At 54.9% G+C, this 16,643-nt stretch overlaps 3 protein-coding genes across 6 annotated transcripts in view; 1 reads left to right on the top strand and 2 right to left on the bottom strand.

Moving 5' to 3' along the window:
• Positions 1-3,178, bottom strand: part of ETFA (electron transfer flavoprotein subunit alpha) — a 37,413-nt gene extending 34,235 nt beyond the window's left edge. The window contains exon 1 of the mRNA XM_062583571.1: positions 3,060-3,178. Within this exon, the coding sequence (XP_062439555.1) occupies positions 3,060-3,098 (39 nt within the window). The 5' untranslated portion in view covers positions 3,099-3,178. The remainder of the gene's footprint in view (positions 1-3,059) is intronic.
• Positions 3,179-9,260: 6,082 nt separating this feature from the next.
• Positions 9,261-11,801, top strand: ISL2 (ISL LIM homeobox 2). Its single transcript, XM_062583908.1, has 6 exons — positions 9,261-9,318; positions 10,208-10,397; positions 10,565-10,827; positions 10,932-11,215; positions 11,297-11,464; positions 11,593-11,801. The coding sequence occupies exons 1-6, from the start codon at positions 9,261-9,263 to the stop codon at positions 11,707-11,709; spliced, it is 1,080 nt and encodes a 359-aa protein (XP_062439892.1). The 3' UTR covers positions 11,710-11,801.
• A 1,366-nt stretch (positions 11,802-13,167) lies between these two features.
• SCAPER (S-phase cyclin A associated protein in the ER) overlaps positions 13,168-16,643 on the bottom strand; it is a 170,357-nt gene continuing 166,881 nt past the window's right edge. For 2 of the 4 annotated variants that reach the window (XM_062584007.1, XM_062584006.1), the window contains exons 31-32: positions 14,934-14,985; positions 13,168-13,612 (exon numbers count right to left, since the gene is read on the bottom strand). In XM_062584007.1, coding sequence (XP_062439991.1) covers positions 13,518-13,612; positions 14,934-14,985 — 147 coding nt within the window. In that variant the 3' untranslated portion in view covers positions 13,168-13,517. Of the gene's footprint in view, positions 13,613-14,915; positions 14,986-16,643 lie in introns of all 4 variants that reach the window. The other 2 variants (XM_062584005.1, XM_062584004.1) reach the window with 1 other exon arrangement.

Below are 16,643 nucleotides of genomic sequence, written 5' to 3' on the forward strand. Positions count from 1 at the left end.
GACTACTGAGAGAACCCAACAGCTTCTGAGGTCATGGTTTGTTGGTGTGTTTCAGACCATCAAACCTATTTATCTGAATTATCTCAAGCTAAAAAAAAGCAAACAAACAAACAAATTCCCGCTCATGTATCATAGATACAAGAAAGATTTAAATAAAATCCAGTTTTCCAACATAGCAAGAAATTGAGAGCTCTGAGCTCTAGACAATTCAACATGAAAAGAAAAACTCAATATCCGTGAAAACTGGGTCCACCTCCCCCCCCAAAACTTCTGAAGACAGAATGAGTGAGTGTATCTGCTCAATATCATTAAAAATTAAATACGCAACATTTATTTTTATTCAAAAGCTATTGAATAAAAGCTTTTTATATATATTTATATATTATTATATATAAAAAGAAAACTAAAATACTACATCACAAAGCAAAAAAAAAAAGCTTATTGTTAAGCTGCCTTTCACCTGAAGAACTCAATTAGCTTCATACAAAGATGCCTATTATTTCATTTAATAAGAAGCCAACCCTAAAGCATTTCTTGCACAATAAAAACCATACTGCGGAAACAAAAACAACTCTTATTCCATCTGGACCTTTACAACAACAATAGAACCCTGAAATATTATGCAAGGCAAAATAATTTTCTTAAGAAATAGAGAGCCACAATGTCCCTCAATCTCTCATTTTTCTTTTCTTTCTTTATTTTCTTTTTTCTTTCTTTTTTTTTTTTTTTTTTTTGAGGGAATAGGGAGATTCATTTTATATCTTGCGACAGCCAAGACTAATCCTACACGCTCTTCATAAATGCCCCTAGCACAAAGTCTAAGTTCAACACAAAAAAATGACAACTGGATACAAATTGAAAGGCAATGGTATTACATCCATCTACAGTGACAACTGCTGTGTCTCCGGCTTAAAACTGCTGTGCAATGTCATATGAGGAAAAAAAAAAAAAGTTTGTGAACAGGCAAAAAGACAGCTTAAATATCTGAGAGAAAATCTAACATATTCACTTAAAATTCTCTATTCTTTATCTGTTCATTTTTTTCATAGGGGAACAAACTGGTGACCTGAAAATGCTCCTTAAATGAAAGTCTGCAAGACAATCCTGAGGATCATAACTTTCAAACCATTCTACGTTTGGAAGGGACCACATGAGCTTATACAGACTTATCCTCCATCAGAACATAAGCAATAATACATATGTTACTCCAACATATCTGTCTAGTTTGTTGTTAGACCTTTCCGGTAATGAAGACTCCTAGGCAACCTATTCCAAAAATTTACTGATCTTTCTACTCAAAAGGATTTCTTAACGTCTATCTAGTCTTGCTAGCTTCCTAACTAGTCTTCCTAGCTAACTTTGTTTTCTTACAATGTGAGACTATTATTAATTGCACATGCAGTGAAGAAACAGCTTATTGCCTTCTCTCCACCAATTTTTTGTATATTTGCAGACTGATATCTCTCTTCAGTCTTCCTTTAAGTTACACAACCCCAAGCTTTCCTTTTTGTTCATACTTTACAGACCTCACGTCCTTTTGTTTTTCTCTAGACTCGATTTGCTCTTGAACTGTAAGACCCCAAACCTGATGCAGTACTGCAACAGAAGCTTTACCAGTACCTAACTGAAAATTGCTTCACTTCTCTTGTAGACTATGTTGTTATCCGTACACTGAAAATGCACGTTTGTTTAGTTCTATTTTATAAATTTATGAATTTAGATGAATATGGCTGAAAAGTAAAAGGCCTCACATTTCCAGTGTGTGAAACTGGGCTGTGAAGTGATCATGACAGCAAATTATTGTTTACGCAGCAGTAAGATAATATGAGTGCTAGGAGCTCCGAAGATGATAAAGACTACCTTGCTTGAGAGAGTCTAGAAAGTTTATAGCCCAGCAATAACTAATATGGTGTCCACATTTACAACAGTTCTGATTTTTAGATAAATTAGATCAGTATGTCCTGGTCTACCTTTGCTCTTCTTTTAAACCATTCTCGGTACCCGAAACTGGTTAATGTATCAGTAGGTACTATTTTACTGCTCTGCAGAATATGTACCTGTAAAAGTCTTTGATATCTCAAAAAGAAACTTGTGAAATTTAAAACCATTTCAGAAGGGCTATTTGCACAGTTCTAGCGATTGGCCCAACATTTATTTGCCTACTGAGGGCAGAGGGAGGTGTCCTAGTGCATGCTCTGAGAATCAACAGACATTCAAGCAGACTTCAGGAATCATCTAAATCAGGTAACCTTGAGTTCACCTCGTTGTTAAATGTGGTACCACACGTGCCGTGACAGGCTGAGCAGCAAATGACCTGCAGAGGCCGAGCACGGCCCCAGCTGAGCAATGCGGAGGTCAGCCCGGTAAAGCCATGCGTGTTGAACCCGTGCTTCAGTCCAGAGATCACTCAGAAATGCTGTATTAACCTCTCAACACCCCACAAAGCTTCTCCCCGAACTGCGGCACAGCCGCACGCAAGTCCTTCAGCACGAAGTAGCGGCAGGAGCACTTCTCCGCTGCAAGGAGGTGCCTCGGGGGGCTCCGGTGCGGAGCTCCCCGCCTAGCAGCGCCTCCGCTCTTCACAGCGGGCCTGCAGGCAGCACAGGAAGGCAGGCAGGCCTCTCCCCCGGCCCCGGCCCCCAAGCGCTGCGGGCAACCGGGCGCGCCCGCGGCGGCAGGAGGCCGGCGGCGGCCGCCCCGCTCAGTCCCGCAGCCGCCGCGCCGGGGCAGGCGCCACCCGCGCCGCGGCCCCTCGCGCGGGGGGGAGGGGGCGTGGCTGCGGCCAGGCCCCGCCCTCCCTGCGCGCCCGGCCCCGCCCCCTCCGCGCCCGGCCCTGCCCCCGCAACCTTTGCCCCACTCGGACCGGGCCCACCTGAGCGGGGGGAAGGGCGCGGCCCAACCGCCGCCTGGGCGCCCCGGGCCGCAGCGCGGCGGCCGCCGCGGCCCCGGCCCCGTTGCCCCTCCCGAGACACCGCCACGCAGGCTGCGGCCCGCCCCCGCCACGCACCCGCACGCCCCCCCGTCCCGTCCCGTCCCGCACGGCCGGCGCCCGCACTCACCGCGCGCCGCACGTGCTGCGCCCCAACCGCCCGGAACATGGCGCCGCCCGCCGCCGCCTCGCGCTCGGCCCCCCCCGGCCCGAGCCGAGCCGAGCCGAGCCGTTCCGCTCCCCGCCGCGCGCCGCGCTCAGCCCCGCGCCGCTCTCGCGAGAGCCGCGCCCCCGCCCCCTCATTGGTCGGAGCGGCCGGCCAATGGGAAGCACCGCCCGCGGTGGGGCGGGACGCGCAGCGCCGCGCACCGCCCCAGGCGCGGGGCCGTTTCGGCCGTTGGCGCGAGGCCGTTTCGGCCGTTGGCGGCTGCGGCCTCTTGAGGCCCCGGCTGGCTGGAGACGAGGGACGAGAGAAGGGAAGGGTGCGCCTTGGCGGAGCGCTGGCTTGGCTGCTCTGGGAAGCCACCCCACCAGCCCCGAACGGGCTGCCCATCTCACGGCACCTCTGCGGAACAGCTCATCCGCTGTGAATATTCATAGCTTTAAAAACAAAGAGGAAAAAAAAGAAAAGAACAGAAAAAAGGGGGTGAATGTACATTACCCAGGATCGCCTTTCATTGTACAATATGAAACCGCTCACAGGGACTGCAGCGGCGCCGGCCAGGCCCATTGGCCAGCCCCGGAGCGAGACCACCAGCAAGACCGTTTGGGACTGCCTGTGCACCTCCTGGATTCAGAAAATTACTCAGATATCCCCGTGAAGACAAGAAGAACGAATTTGCTGAAGCCGCAGGACCCTGAGACAAGCAGGAGGGAGGTATAAATAGTTGAAGCAGCTCTTTGCCAGTGATTTGGGAGATGTTTGAGGTGCAGCCTAGCTCCCTGAGTGATATAAAATTTCATGCACTGCATGGATCTATCTACGCCGTAAGTAATCCAAGAAAAGAAAATAAGGATATAAAATAAAAGCATCCTGAGCATCCTCAGTTTGGCCGTTATTTCTTTCTGATTTAATGTGTTTTACTCATTAAAACATGGCGCACAATTTCATAATCCTATTGTAAACTCCAATAAAAGGAACTTCCAGCTTGCAGAAGTAGAAGGCGCATCTCATGGGAATTAAATCTTTAATAAAAAGAAACAATCCATATATACCTAAAAAAAAAAAAAAAAAAAACAAAAGCAAACAACAAAAAACAAATTTGTCCTGTTTTTAAATGCCTCAGGCCATAAGAAAAATTAGCCACCCTATCGAAACCAACCTAATTGCACCACAGCTCAGAATAAGTTGATCCCTTCAGTATGTATTTAGTTTAATAGCATATGGCATATTTTGATGACCAAAGTGACATTGCCAGATTTCAAGGTGGAATGTCATCAATGGAGAAAATGACAGGCTTTTTATTATATTTTCCGTTTATAATTTTGGTTTAAAGCCTCAGTAACACTTCAGATGCACGTAATCTTTATTGAAACTGGCTTGATGCGGATTACACCCTGAAGCACAAAGGAAGTCTTTATCACTTATGGCTAGTGTTTTAAGAGCTTATAACTGTAATCAGGTAGGGATTATATCAGCATGATCCATATTAGCTGGACCATGACCAAAAGCTTTTTTCTATTTGACCTTCCCACTCAAGGCATGACAATATTAAGAATAGTACAACACAAAACCCACAGGTGCCTCCGAAGGTGGACTCACCATTCACTGCAGGCAGAGGACACTGCTCTGTTTTTTGGGAAGAAAAATTAGTCATTAATTAGTGGAAGCAGATCCTTGTACAGTGCATTGTTATCCAGGATTATTTCATTAGGATCTGCTGACCCAATTTCTGCATCGGAAAGGGAATTACATTTTTTCACACTATGGGAAGCAGCAGGGGAAGAAGTCAATAACACAGATTACTCAAACTTTTAGAAATACTGCTGCTAATGAGAGCGGGTGGCTGTGCTGGTATCTTTGGTATCTCTGCAAAGGCCACAGTGGAAAATAACACCAGGACCCTTACAAATATGTAATGGTGTCTCCATCAGAATCGGATTTTGATTCCCTTAAAATACATAATTCCTAATTACAACATATGGAATCCAGCTAATACAGCCTCATGACTAAGGGATTTAGGGAGCAGGAGGAATTTTTTTATTACAGCTGCGATGGTCCTCCCTGGCACGGGTCATCCTCAGCTTATGGCTCCCACAATCTCCCCAGGGATAGCTGAGTCAGATAAATTAGAAGAGCTGCATTTGGGAAGCTTCCCCAATGCACAAAAGGATTCACCTCCTAATCTGTCAAAATCCAATAACATTAAAGCAATCGGAACCTGCTTTCCACTCGCTGGGACTTTCCGGACCGCGCTGGCCGTGCGCGCCACCCACCCGGGTTACCTTAGGGCAGCCCACCGGAGACGTCCCAGAGCAGCACCCGGCCTCGCACACCCCTTTGAAAGGGGACCAGGTTTTTCGGCTGCTTTCCCCAAAACCAGGGGCAGCAGACAGCACTCCCCAGGCCAAGACCACCACCCCCAGGGGGGCCAGGGCAACCCCCACCCTCCCACTTATACCCAGCCCACAAACCCCACCACAGGCAGGTGTTGTTCCCTTCCTTAAAAACCCTTCTCGCTTGCAAATCGCTTCCACCTGCCAATCCCCTAACGAGGAAGCGATAGCCCACGCCGGCTCCCTGCTCGCCTCGCAGCTAATGGGAGATGCGTGTACCGCTCGCCGCCAGGCTATAGCACCATTATTTTTTAAACAGGTAGCTGCTTTTTGCCGCCTGCCTTGCAGCGCTGGAGAGGGAGGCGGATGCCGCTCCGTTCCCAGTCCGCGCGCTCCCGGGGCTTCCCTGCGAGGGCGAGAGCCGGCGGCGCGTGTAATCGCCCCCGGGAACGGCCCTTCTTCTGCTTCCAAGTGCTGCAGGGAAAGTCGTGGGGTTTTCTTCACTCCGATTTCCCCTCAGTAAATAATAGTCCTGCGCTGGAGGCGGCAGCCTCGATAGGCCTCTGCGTTCGGCGTTTGGGATCCGTTCGATTTGAATTCCCAATTTCGGGCCGCTTTAGGAGCAGCCCCGCCGGAGAAGCGCCTTGGTGCCCGCGGGCAGGGACGCCTCGCCGGGCCGCAAGCTCCTGGGGACGGCGAGGGGAGGAGCGGGCTCCCGGGAGGCGGCGCGCGCCGCCCGGCAGGCCGCGAGCCCCGGAGGCTGCCGGGCCGCTCCGAAACACGCGCTTAACTTGCCGTCGGGGCGAAAGCGGCCGGCGAGGGAGCGGGACGGACTCGCTATCGGAGGGCAGCTGCCTCCCTGCGACGCGCCCGAGGTCAACCGGGAACTAACGGATTGGTGTGGATGGGGGTAAAAAAGACAAAAAAAATGGGTCCAACTGCACGGTCCGGGGGCAAAGGAGGCCGGAGCAGCGGCTCCCGCGAGCCCTCTCGGCGGCCGAAGCGCCGCGCAGCGAGCCGAACGCATCGCCGGGCGCTGGGCCACCGGGTTAACCGCTGCTTAATTTCGTCACGTTTGTTTGCGAGTTACGTCCGTGCCTTTCTTTTGTCAACATCTCCTTTTAGAAAGGATATTGATTTTGTTTTCAAAGGCTCGCAAAAATAAAATGAATGGCTGCATTCTAAGGCAGAGTCATTTTCACAACAGCTGTAAATAATTTATTGTTCGCTACCCACCCAGATCAAAAGATACTTCATCAACTGATGTGGCAAAATCTGGTGCAAGCTGCATTTCTATTATCTCAGATCCAATTAACCATTTGGAGCAGACTAAAACATAACTAGATCAATCCAGAATCAGATTAATATCCAATCCATAATCACATTAATCACAATCTGTCCATAATTAGCCATCCGATAATCCCATCGGACAGGAGGTGACATGCAGCATCCCATTATCTCATTAATTATCTATTTTCAGTATCAAGCGTTGTCCCCAAACACTCAAAACGTGTGGGGTTTTTGAGGAGAAACGGACGGGGAATTCTCCCTTCGCTCCGTCCGCCCCGTCCAAGCCCCGATGGCTCGGAGGTGGAGTTTTACAACATTTCTTTGTTTTCACGCCTTCTGCTGGAACCAAGAGACGGATCTTTGAGAGATGTCATCTTTTTAAATAAAACATGATTAGCTTAGGAAGATGGATAAATAAAACATTTGTCTCACGCGAACAAGTTTGTGAAAGAAAAGAAAACCCTTCACCACAGGTTTCAATGGTAACATGATAACAATAGCTTTGCAATGCTAAATCTCATTGCAGATGGTTCCTGTCCTGTTTTGTAATGTAAGTGAAATTGTGTTCCATCTGTTTTAATTTTATAATGGACTTAATCCACGGCTGGCTCTGAAAGAACCGGCATTTACTGCCTTTGCGATCTGCCGCAAATAGAAAAACTGTTACCGTTTCCTGGGAACAGGGAACTCCTGTTTCGGCTTGGGGGGAAAGCAGAGGCGCTCCGCGCGGAGCGGGCCGCCGTCCTGGCCGGCCTCGGCCCGCGGCCTGGCGCCTCGCGCCGAGCCCGTGCCGCATCGCCCCCAAAGCAAGCCGCAGAGCTGACCGCCGGGCAGAGAAGAGCAAGAGGCGGCCGGGGTGACGTGCAGAGATTGCACGTGCCTTCCACAACCGAGCGTTTCCAGCAATCCCGAGCCGCCTGAGGCTGGTTTTCCAGAGGTGCTCCTTGCCCTGAGCTATTCCAGGATTTCAGCCCCACAGAATAACCGGGCAAACAACCCGCTTGCAAAACGCAGCTGCAGCGGCCGCTAGTACCGCGTCTTGGCGTCACCGGGCGCGCTCTTCAGCTCTTCGCGGGGCCCCTGCTGCAGCTCCGCGGCGTGGGGCCGGCAGCGCTGCCACGGCCGGGCCTTTCCCGGGGGCTGCGGCTCGCGGGGTGCGCGCTGCCCCCCGGCCGCTGCCGCCCGGCCCGGCCCCGCTCCAGCCCCGCGCCCGCCGCCGCGCTCCGGGGGTCCCACCGCGCGCCTTCGCTGCCGCGCCGCAGAACCTGCCCCGGCCGATCCGCAGCCCCCCCCGGTTTCTAGGCTGGAGCCCTGGAGGGGCGGCGAGGCGAAAACTGCCCGGTGCGGCACCCGGCGGCCCCGGCAAGCGGCTGCGCCCCCGCGCGCGGAGCTCCGGCCGCCGCGCCGCGCCGCGCCGGGGTGGCCGCGGGGGCGGCCGCGCGCGGAGCTGCCGCAGGCCCGCGGCACCGGGGGCTCCGGGCGCGCTGCCCGCGGGGGCGGGGGGCTCCTCCCCGCTGCAGCCCCCAGCAGGGCCGGTCCGACCGCGCCAAAAAGCCCTTTCGCACCATCACTCGCTTTTCCTTCTCCTTTTCATTTTTTCCCCTCTGGTCACAAGCAGTTTCCAGCCGTTTTTGATGTCACGCGTGAACCGCATTTCTGCGGAAAGCCCGCAGAAGAGGAGGGGTCGCCGCGGCGGCGGCTGCGCGGGGCTTGCGCGGTGCCGCGGGCAGCCCCCGCCGCCGCCCCGCCCGCTGCAGCGCCCGGCGCCGCGCGAGCAGCCGCCTCCCGTCGGGTGTCCGCGCCCCGCCGCCGCCCTGCGCCCGGGACCCGCGCGGGCGCGCACGCCCTGCCGCGGGGCACCTGCCTGCGGCGGCGGCGGGGCGCGGCGAGGAACGCGCGCACGGAGGGAAAAATGAAGTAAAACGAAGTAAAATGGAGTCAAATAAAATGGAGTCAAATAAAATGAACAAAGTAAAACGAAGTAAACTAAAGTAAAATAAAATGCAATGGCAGAGTATAGGAAAAGCAAAACGAGAGCCAAAATTCGGGCAAAACGAAAAAAACCCAAAATACAGCGAAAACTCCGCGAAAAGCCAAATTAAAGGGCCAGCAAAACCCGACGAACTAAGCGGAGAAGACCCCGGACACGGGGCGGGCGAGGCCGCGCGGCCGCGGGCACGCGGGGCCGGGCCGCCCCGCGGGACCCCCCGCGCGCCGCGCCGCGCCCGCCCGCGCCTCCGCGGAGCGCCGCTGCGCGCCCCGCTGCGCGCGCCCATTGTTCGCCGCGGCCAATCCGCTGGCGCCCGCGCCGCGGCCGCCAATCGCCTGCGGGGGCCGCGCGGCGGGGCGGTGAGGTCAGCGCCCCCCCCCCGCGGCCGGTGCGCGCTGACATCACGGGCCGGCGCGGCGCGGCGCGGCGCGGCCCGGCGGGGCGGGCCCGGGGGGGCGGGCGCGGCCCCCGCCCGGCGCGGGTAGTGCTGGAGCGGCGGCGCCGCGTCCCGCATCGCGCGCCGCGGCCGCTGCGCCCGCCGCCGCCGCCGCCCGCATGGTGGACGTGCTGCTGCCGCCGCCGCGCCCGGGCGCCATGGGCGAGCCCGCCAAGAGTAAGTGCGCGCCGAGCCGCGCCGAGCCGAGCCGCGCCGAGCCGAGCCGAGCCGCGCCGCTGCCGTCGGGCGCGCCCGGCCCCGCCGCCGCGCTGACAGCGCCGGGCGCGCTGCGGCAGCGCCGGCGCCTCCCGCCTCCCTGCGCGCCCGGCCCGCGCGTCCCGCCGCGTCCCCGCGCCCGCTCGGACTCACCGCTCCGCGCCCGCTGCGCTCCCCTCGCCCGTGCCCGGCTCGCTCCGTCCGTCCCTTCCCCTTTTCCTTCCTTCTCTTTTTCTTTTCTCTCGTTCTCTCCCTCGTTCCGTGTGTGTGCCCATGTCTCTCTCGCGCTCCGTTTTTCTCGTTTCACTCCATCCTCTCTGTCCCGGTTTCTCTTTTTATCTCCTTCTTTATTTTGCTCTTTCCGTTTTGTTTCTCTTTCCGTTTTTTATTTTTCTGTTTGTTTTCGTTGCTCTTTCTCTCCGATTTCGCTTCTCTCTCGGTTTTTATTTGCCTGTGCTCCTGCTTTTACCTCTCTCGTTCCGTTTTTCCCCTTTCTGTTTTTGTTTCTTTATTTCTGTCATTTTCTCTCTTTTTCTTTCTGTTTTTCCTCCGTTTTCGTTTCTGTCTTTCCGCGGTTTTCGTTTCGGCTTCTCTTTTACTGTGCTTGTCTTGTCTTTCTTTCTTTCTTTCTGGCTCGTTTTTCTCTCTGTGCGTTGCTGCCTTTATTTCTTTCGGTGTTTCCGTTGTTACTGATCTGCGTTTGTCGCTCCTTTCCCGTTCTCGTCCCCTCGCTGTTGCTCTCCGTACTTTCTCCCGGCTTCTTCCCGCCCTTCTTTCCTTCTGCCTTTCTCCTTCCCCGGGGAGAAGCGGCGCGGGCGGCGGGCGCGCACCGACGGCCGCTCTCCCGCAGGGCGGCCGGGGCGGGCGCGCTGCGCGGGCTGCGGGGGCCGCATCCAGGACCGCTTCCTGCTGCGCGTCTCGCCCGACCTGGAGTGGCACGCCGCCTGCCTCAAGTGCGCCGAGTGCGGCCAGCCCCTCGACGAGACCTGCACGTGCTTCCTCCGCGACGGCAAGGCCTACTGCAAGCGCGACTACAGCAGGTGACCCGCCGCAGCCGGCACCGGGCTCCGGAAAAATAAAAAATAAAAAAAAAAATGATAATAATAAAACAAATCACAACGAAAAAAAAAAAAAACTAGTTTCCCCCAGGCGGCCCGCGGGCGCGGAGCGGCGCGGCCGGGCGGGCTCACGCGCCCCTTCCCCGCAGGCTCTTCGGCATCAAGTGCGCCCGGTGCCGGGCGGGCGTGAGCAGCAGCGACCTGGTGATGCGCGCCCGCGACCACGTCTACCACCTCGAGTGCTTCCGCTGCGCCGCCTGCGGCCGCCAGCTCCTGCCCGGCGACCAGTTCTGCCTGCGGGAGCGCGACCTGCTCTGCCGCGCCGACCACGCGCCGCCCCCCGACGGCGCCGCCGCGCGCGGGCCGCGCAGCCCCGCGCTGCCGCCGCCCGCCGCCGCCCCGCACCTCCCAGGTACCGGCGGGGCGGGCGGGCGGGCGGCGGCGGCGCGGCGCGGGCGGGCGGCGGCGGCGCCGTCGTCGGGGGGCGGCGGCGCTGACGGTGCCCGCCCGCCGCAGAGCCGGTGCCCGGGCGGCCGCCCGCCCCGCGGCCGCCGGCGCACAAGGCGGCGGAGAAGACGACCCGCGTGCGCACGGTGCTCAACGAGAAGCAGCTGCACACGCTGCGGACCTGCTACGCCGCCAACCCGCGCCCCGACGCCCTCATGAAGGAGCAGCTGGTGGAGATGACGGGGCTGAGCCCCCGCGTGATCCGCGTCTGGTTCCAGAACAAGCGCTGCAAGGACAAGAAGAAGTCCCTGCTCATGAAGCAGCTCCAGCAGCAGCAGCACAGCGACAAGACGGTGAGCGCCCCGACGGGCTCGGCGGGCCGCGGCGCCGCGGCGGCGGCGGCGCTGCTGACGGCCGGCGCCGTGTCCCCGCAGAGCCTGCAGGGCCTCACCGGGACGCCGCTGGTGGCCGGCAGCCCCGTCCGCCACGAGAGCGCCGTGCAGGGCAGCGCCGTCGAGGTGCAGACCTACCAGCCGCCCTGGAAGGCGCTCAGCGACTTCGCCCTGCAGAGCGACCTGGAGCAACCCGCCTTCCAGCAGCTGGTGAGCGGCCGCCCCGTCGGGGCGCCGGGGCCGGGGCGGCGGCGCCGCGGGGGGCGGCGGCGCCGGGGCGCGGGCGCGGGGGCTGCGCGCGGAGCCGCCCGCGGCGCTCACCGCCGCCGCTCCCGCAGGTCTCCTTCTCCGAGTCCGGCTCCTTGGGCACCTCGTCGGGCAGCGACGTGACCTCGCTGTCCTCCCAGCTCCCCGACACCCCCAACAGCATGGTGCCCAGCCCGGCCGAGACGTGAGGCGGCCGCGCCGCCCGCCGCCGCGGGACTTCCGCATGCCTGCGCTCCCTGCATGAGCACCGGCCTCGGGCCGCCCCGGAGCGCCCGGCGAACAAAACGCCTTCTTTCCTTTTTTTTTTTTTTTTTTTAATTTCTTATTTAAAAACAAACAAAAAATACGGTACTGACGGCCAAAAAAGCACCGGGATGCCAGCTGCCTTCGCCGGGCCGCAGGGAGAGCCCCCGGCCGGGCTTCCTCGTTGTTTGCGGGGTTTTCCCCGGCGGATTTCGATGTTTCTTTTCCCCCAAGAAGCGCGGCGGCCGCCGCTGAGGCCGGCGCGGGCCGCGCGGCGCGGCGCGCCCGCAGGTCCCTCCCCCGCGGGGAGCGAAGCGGGGCCGGAGCGGCCGCCGCCGTGCGCGCCTCGCCGCGGCCGCGCACCGCCGCCGCCCCGCAGCCCGCGCCGGGCCCGCGCCGCCCGGCCCCGCTCGATCGCTGGAAAAACGGGACGCGGAAACGGGACTTTTTATCGGCAGAACCAGTAATAATAATGTTAAGTTATCGATGGACGGAGGACGGATTGTTTGAGCCTTTAGCGAACAAACGTAAGTTATTGTTATTTATTGTCGGAGCAGCGGTTGAATAGTGGGATTAAATATTTTGGACTTAATAAAAAAAAAAAACAAGAAAAGGAAACAAAAAGGACAACGATTGAAACGAAAGGGCGGCGGGCGCGCGGAGCGGAGCGGCGCGGGCCGGGCCCCCCCCGCCGGCCCCGCGCAGCCGCCGCGCCGCTCTCCCGGGCCGCGTATCTGCAGGCGGGAGGCGGCGCGGAGCTTCTTCCGCGCCGGGGCCGGGGCCGCGCCCGCACCTGCCGGGCCGGGCCGGGCCGGGCCGCGGGGCCCCGCGCCCGCGTTACCGCCCCGTCTACGCGGCGGCTCCGTATCTGCGTTCGGCATCGGGGGGAGCGCGCCGGGGCCGGGGCCGGGGCCGGGGCCGGGGCCGGGGCCGGGGCCGGGGCCGGGGCCGGGGCCGGGGCCGGGGCCGGGGCCGGGCGGGACCCGCCCGCGGGGGGGGGCCGCGGGCCCGGCCCGCTGCCGTCGGGGCGCGCGGGCTCGCCGCGGGGGCGGGCGTCGGGCTGCGCGGGGGCGCAGCGACACGCGCGGGGCACGAGCCGGGCTGAGACTCGCGGCCGTTTCACGTTTTCCTAGCGCACCCGAACCGCGCCGTGAGCCCAACACCGCGCGGGCTGGACAAGCGTTATTAAAGGCTTACGGAAATGTTAAAACCGCGTATCGGTTAAAAATTACTTCTCCTAAATCACCAAAAAATAAGCAGTGAACCGTCATCAGAACCGAATCTAACAAATTCTTTAGACTTTCGATTAACCTAAGTGACAGCTTGCAGTTGTTTTCTCTCTCCGAGTCTTGCTTTGTTTACGGTAATCTGAACACACCAACATTTGTAGCGCAGCAGTCACATTACAGACAGAATAAGTTATTTTATTACAAGATATATAGAACATTTTTTTCTCTATTTGCAACCTTATTTCAGCAGTTCTGCAGTGCAAGTTCCACCATATTGCAAGGTAGAAAACACTCAAACTATGGCATAGGTTATGTGAATGAAATAAACTCAAATTACCAAAATTACAAAACAGAACTTGAAAGTTATCTACAGTACTTATGATATAAATAGTGCAAATTATAGATATCTACAGCATAAGTATTTAGAGTATCAAAAAGTTTTCAGAACAGCTTTTTCAAGAAGGTAGTCAGCTCAAACTGCTCAGCATTAAAACGTTAGCTTCCTAAAAATTAATACAACATGCTCATTTTTTCAAGAAGAACTGCCGAGCTTCTTCCCAGGACTGGCGAGGGAATCGGTTGGACAGCTCAAGAAAATCTTGCGAATTGAAAAATTTTTCTGTTGGAGAGAGAACATAAAATTACCACATTATTCCCTTGTAAGATAAGATGGCCGTAAAATAAGAATAACGAACACACAGCCAACACCAGCCCGATTTGCTCCCTTCCCCCTAGCGAAAAGCTCTCGGGCCTCGGACCTGCGGGGCTACAGCCCCGGGGGTCTCGCTTGGAAAAGGGGGGCGGAAGGGTCCGAGGGGCGAAGCCGAGCGAGCGGCTCGGGCTGCGCTCCGCACGGCACCCGGGGCCGCTCCGGCCGGGCGACGGCTCGCGGCCCCCTCCCCGCCTCGCCGCCGGGCTCCCCCGAAGCGCCGGGGTCGCAGGCTGGACGCCCCTCGGCGAGCCCTGCCCGCAACGCGGCAGCCCTCAGCCGATCCGCCGAGCGTTGTAACTCAGCTTTTTGCAGCCGGGGAGCGTTCAGAAATCCCACTCACGTGTTACCACGTAGGCATCTTTGTTCAGGAGTTCATTCAGTTTGAATAATGAGAATAAAAAGCAGTTTTTGCTCGAGTTTCTCAAGCAGATTCTCATGCAAACACAAGCCTGGAAGGTTTGCGTAGTAAACAGCGCATGAGACTGTTTCAAACTAAAAGCTGTGTTGTTGATAGTGGAAATCACCACAAATTTACATTAATTTTACATTTTGTAATTTATTTTTAAACACCACGCTTACGTTTTATACCTAGAACTGCTCATCTTCTGCCAAAAAAAGCGCAGCAAAATACAAACCGGCAATCGTGGTGCATTTCTGCTGGCTGTTAGGGAGCGGACGACCATCCGAGAGACTGCTGTACATTATATGCGATCTGGACGGCTCGTGACCAGATTCCCATCAACACACTTGAATTTCATGCTTGTTTAACAAGTAATAGCTGTCTTAGCTGACTATTTTTCAAATGTTTAGCCTAAAGTGGTTAACTGCATTCGACAAGAGTATTTGCAACAACTGAGAAAAAAATTGCAGCTCTTCCTTCTTCAAACTTTACAGGATAATTACCGACAGTATTTAGAGTTTTTGGCTCCTCGGGTATATCGCTATGTCTGTGACTTCGGTGAGCTGAACCTTTTGACGATATCCTTTGCGACAGCTAATTAAATATATCCATGTACAGGATCACATTTTAAGACATAATATCACGTTGCATTTAATAAATATTCTGAATTTCTGATAAATAGCTTAGCTAGGGACCTTTTCCCAAAACTGTAAAATTTTTCTGCAATTTCCAGTATTCTTTTCATGGTGATACATATTCAAGAGAAATGTAGTATCTGCCTACTTTGTTACCTAATTGCTACTTTAATACCTTTGATTGGAGACATACCCCTCTGCTGAGATGACTGATTATCCGTTTGGCCTGAACTCTGTGCAAAATCCTGCAGGGGGAAAAAAAAGGCATCAGGTTTTCAGATCTCGTATCTGAGGAATTAAAGCATTTGTAAATCTCTGTGGTCGCCCAAAAATACTAATACTTTATGAAAGCTGTAAATTAAACTCTGGCTTGTTTGCTACGTCTCCTAACAGAATACTGTTAGATTTGGTAACGTAGAGAGGTTTTTCTAGCTTTTCTTTGGTTAAAAATTAAGCTTTTTAATACACCATACAGGAAAAGCAAGGCTGTAATGTCTTCTCAGGAAATAATTTTTTATCGTTGTTTTTAATTTAAGACCGCAGCTATGTTTCTGTAAAACAAAGTGTTTTACACTTGCACTCCCGACTCCGAATACTCTTTTTGAACCAACCCCCGCAGTTTCCGGGGCTTCGCATCCCGGGGACTTAGGAGCCTGCGCTCCCGATCTCCTGGAAGCGAGCGAAGTTCTTCCGCAGACATTTCCCCCCAGATGCTACGGCAGCGGAGCGCAGGGCCGGTTCAGGTGACGGTTAACTCGGGGACCGAGGGCGACGCAGAAGCGCCGCTCCGGCCGGCGGGCGACGGCAGCCCCGGCGCCAGCGAGGCCGCCGGCCGCAGCACGAGCAGCGCGGCGCTGCGCGGGCCTGCAGTCCCAGTGCGTGCAGGAGAACGGGCAACTTTGGGACCGCAGCTTTTGTTCAGGTACTCACTGAGCAGAGATGGTATTTTATTCGACATGAGAGCTAGAATTTGGCAAATCGTATGTACGCTTAAACGCTTTTTAAATTTTTCAACTCATCTAGAAATAGAAATAACAACCATAAAAACGATGACGCAAACTTCAGATGATGGAAATAAATCTGTTGATAGGGAGGTATAACACGAACAGTTGTAAAATCTAGCAGTCATTTTCCGTGATTTATACTGCACATATTTCTTTAAGGTACTGTGTTTAACTGGCATATTCTTAGACGCCACCAAAAATTTACGTAAATAGGGCTGCTTTTTGCATTCCCTGGCACGGGAAGAATCTCATTTTCTAGTCAGGAGCAAACATTTTACAGTCTTCACCAAAACGGCCACTGAAGCAAATAAGAGGTTTGCTTGACAAACAGCAGCGAAGTGCAATGGAAAGAGAGAGGCAAGTCGCTTTGTGCAAACTGTGTACAACAGCCGTGCACATTAAATACATTCTAAAATGTATTTAAACATTCTTTGGTACCTTTCAGAATTATTTTCTGTGTATGCTTAATATTAGGGATTAAATTTTAACCTGTGTAAAAAGTTAAAATACCACTGAAGCCAGCAAAGAAATGGCAATTTATACCACATGAGGAGCTTCCATATTTTAATATAACTCCTTTTTTAGATGCCTGAAAGAGAAGTGTGTGGATTTGGCATCTGAGGTATAAATACACTTCTAATTAGAAATAAAATTAATAATGTTGATCCTTGCAAATATACTTATACTTTACTATAGCTACTAGGGATTTAAATGCCAATCTCTCTCTTACAGTAAAGAAAGCAAAGTAAATAGCTTTAATTATCCAGCTATGGGACACTCCCTCTACACTCATGCGTTTTTGGCTGGGGAAAAAAAAAAAGAGGTCAGACCACATGTGTGTATCTGTAATGCTTAAATTATTTTTTGCCATTTCTGTTGCTAAACTGCTATCTCTAGAT

The sequence above is a fragment of the Rhea pennata genome, chromosome 10 (genome assembly GCF_028389875.1).
Source record: "Rhea pennata isolate bPtePen1 chromosome 10, bPtePen1.pri, whole genome shotgun sequence".
NCBI classification, from domain to species: domain Eukaryota; kingdom Metazoa; phylum Chordata; class Aves; order Rheiformes; family Rheidae; genus Rhea; species Rhea pennata.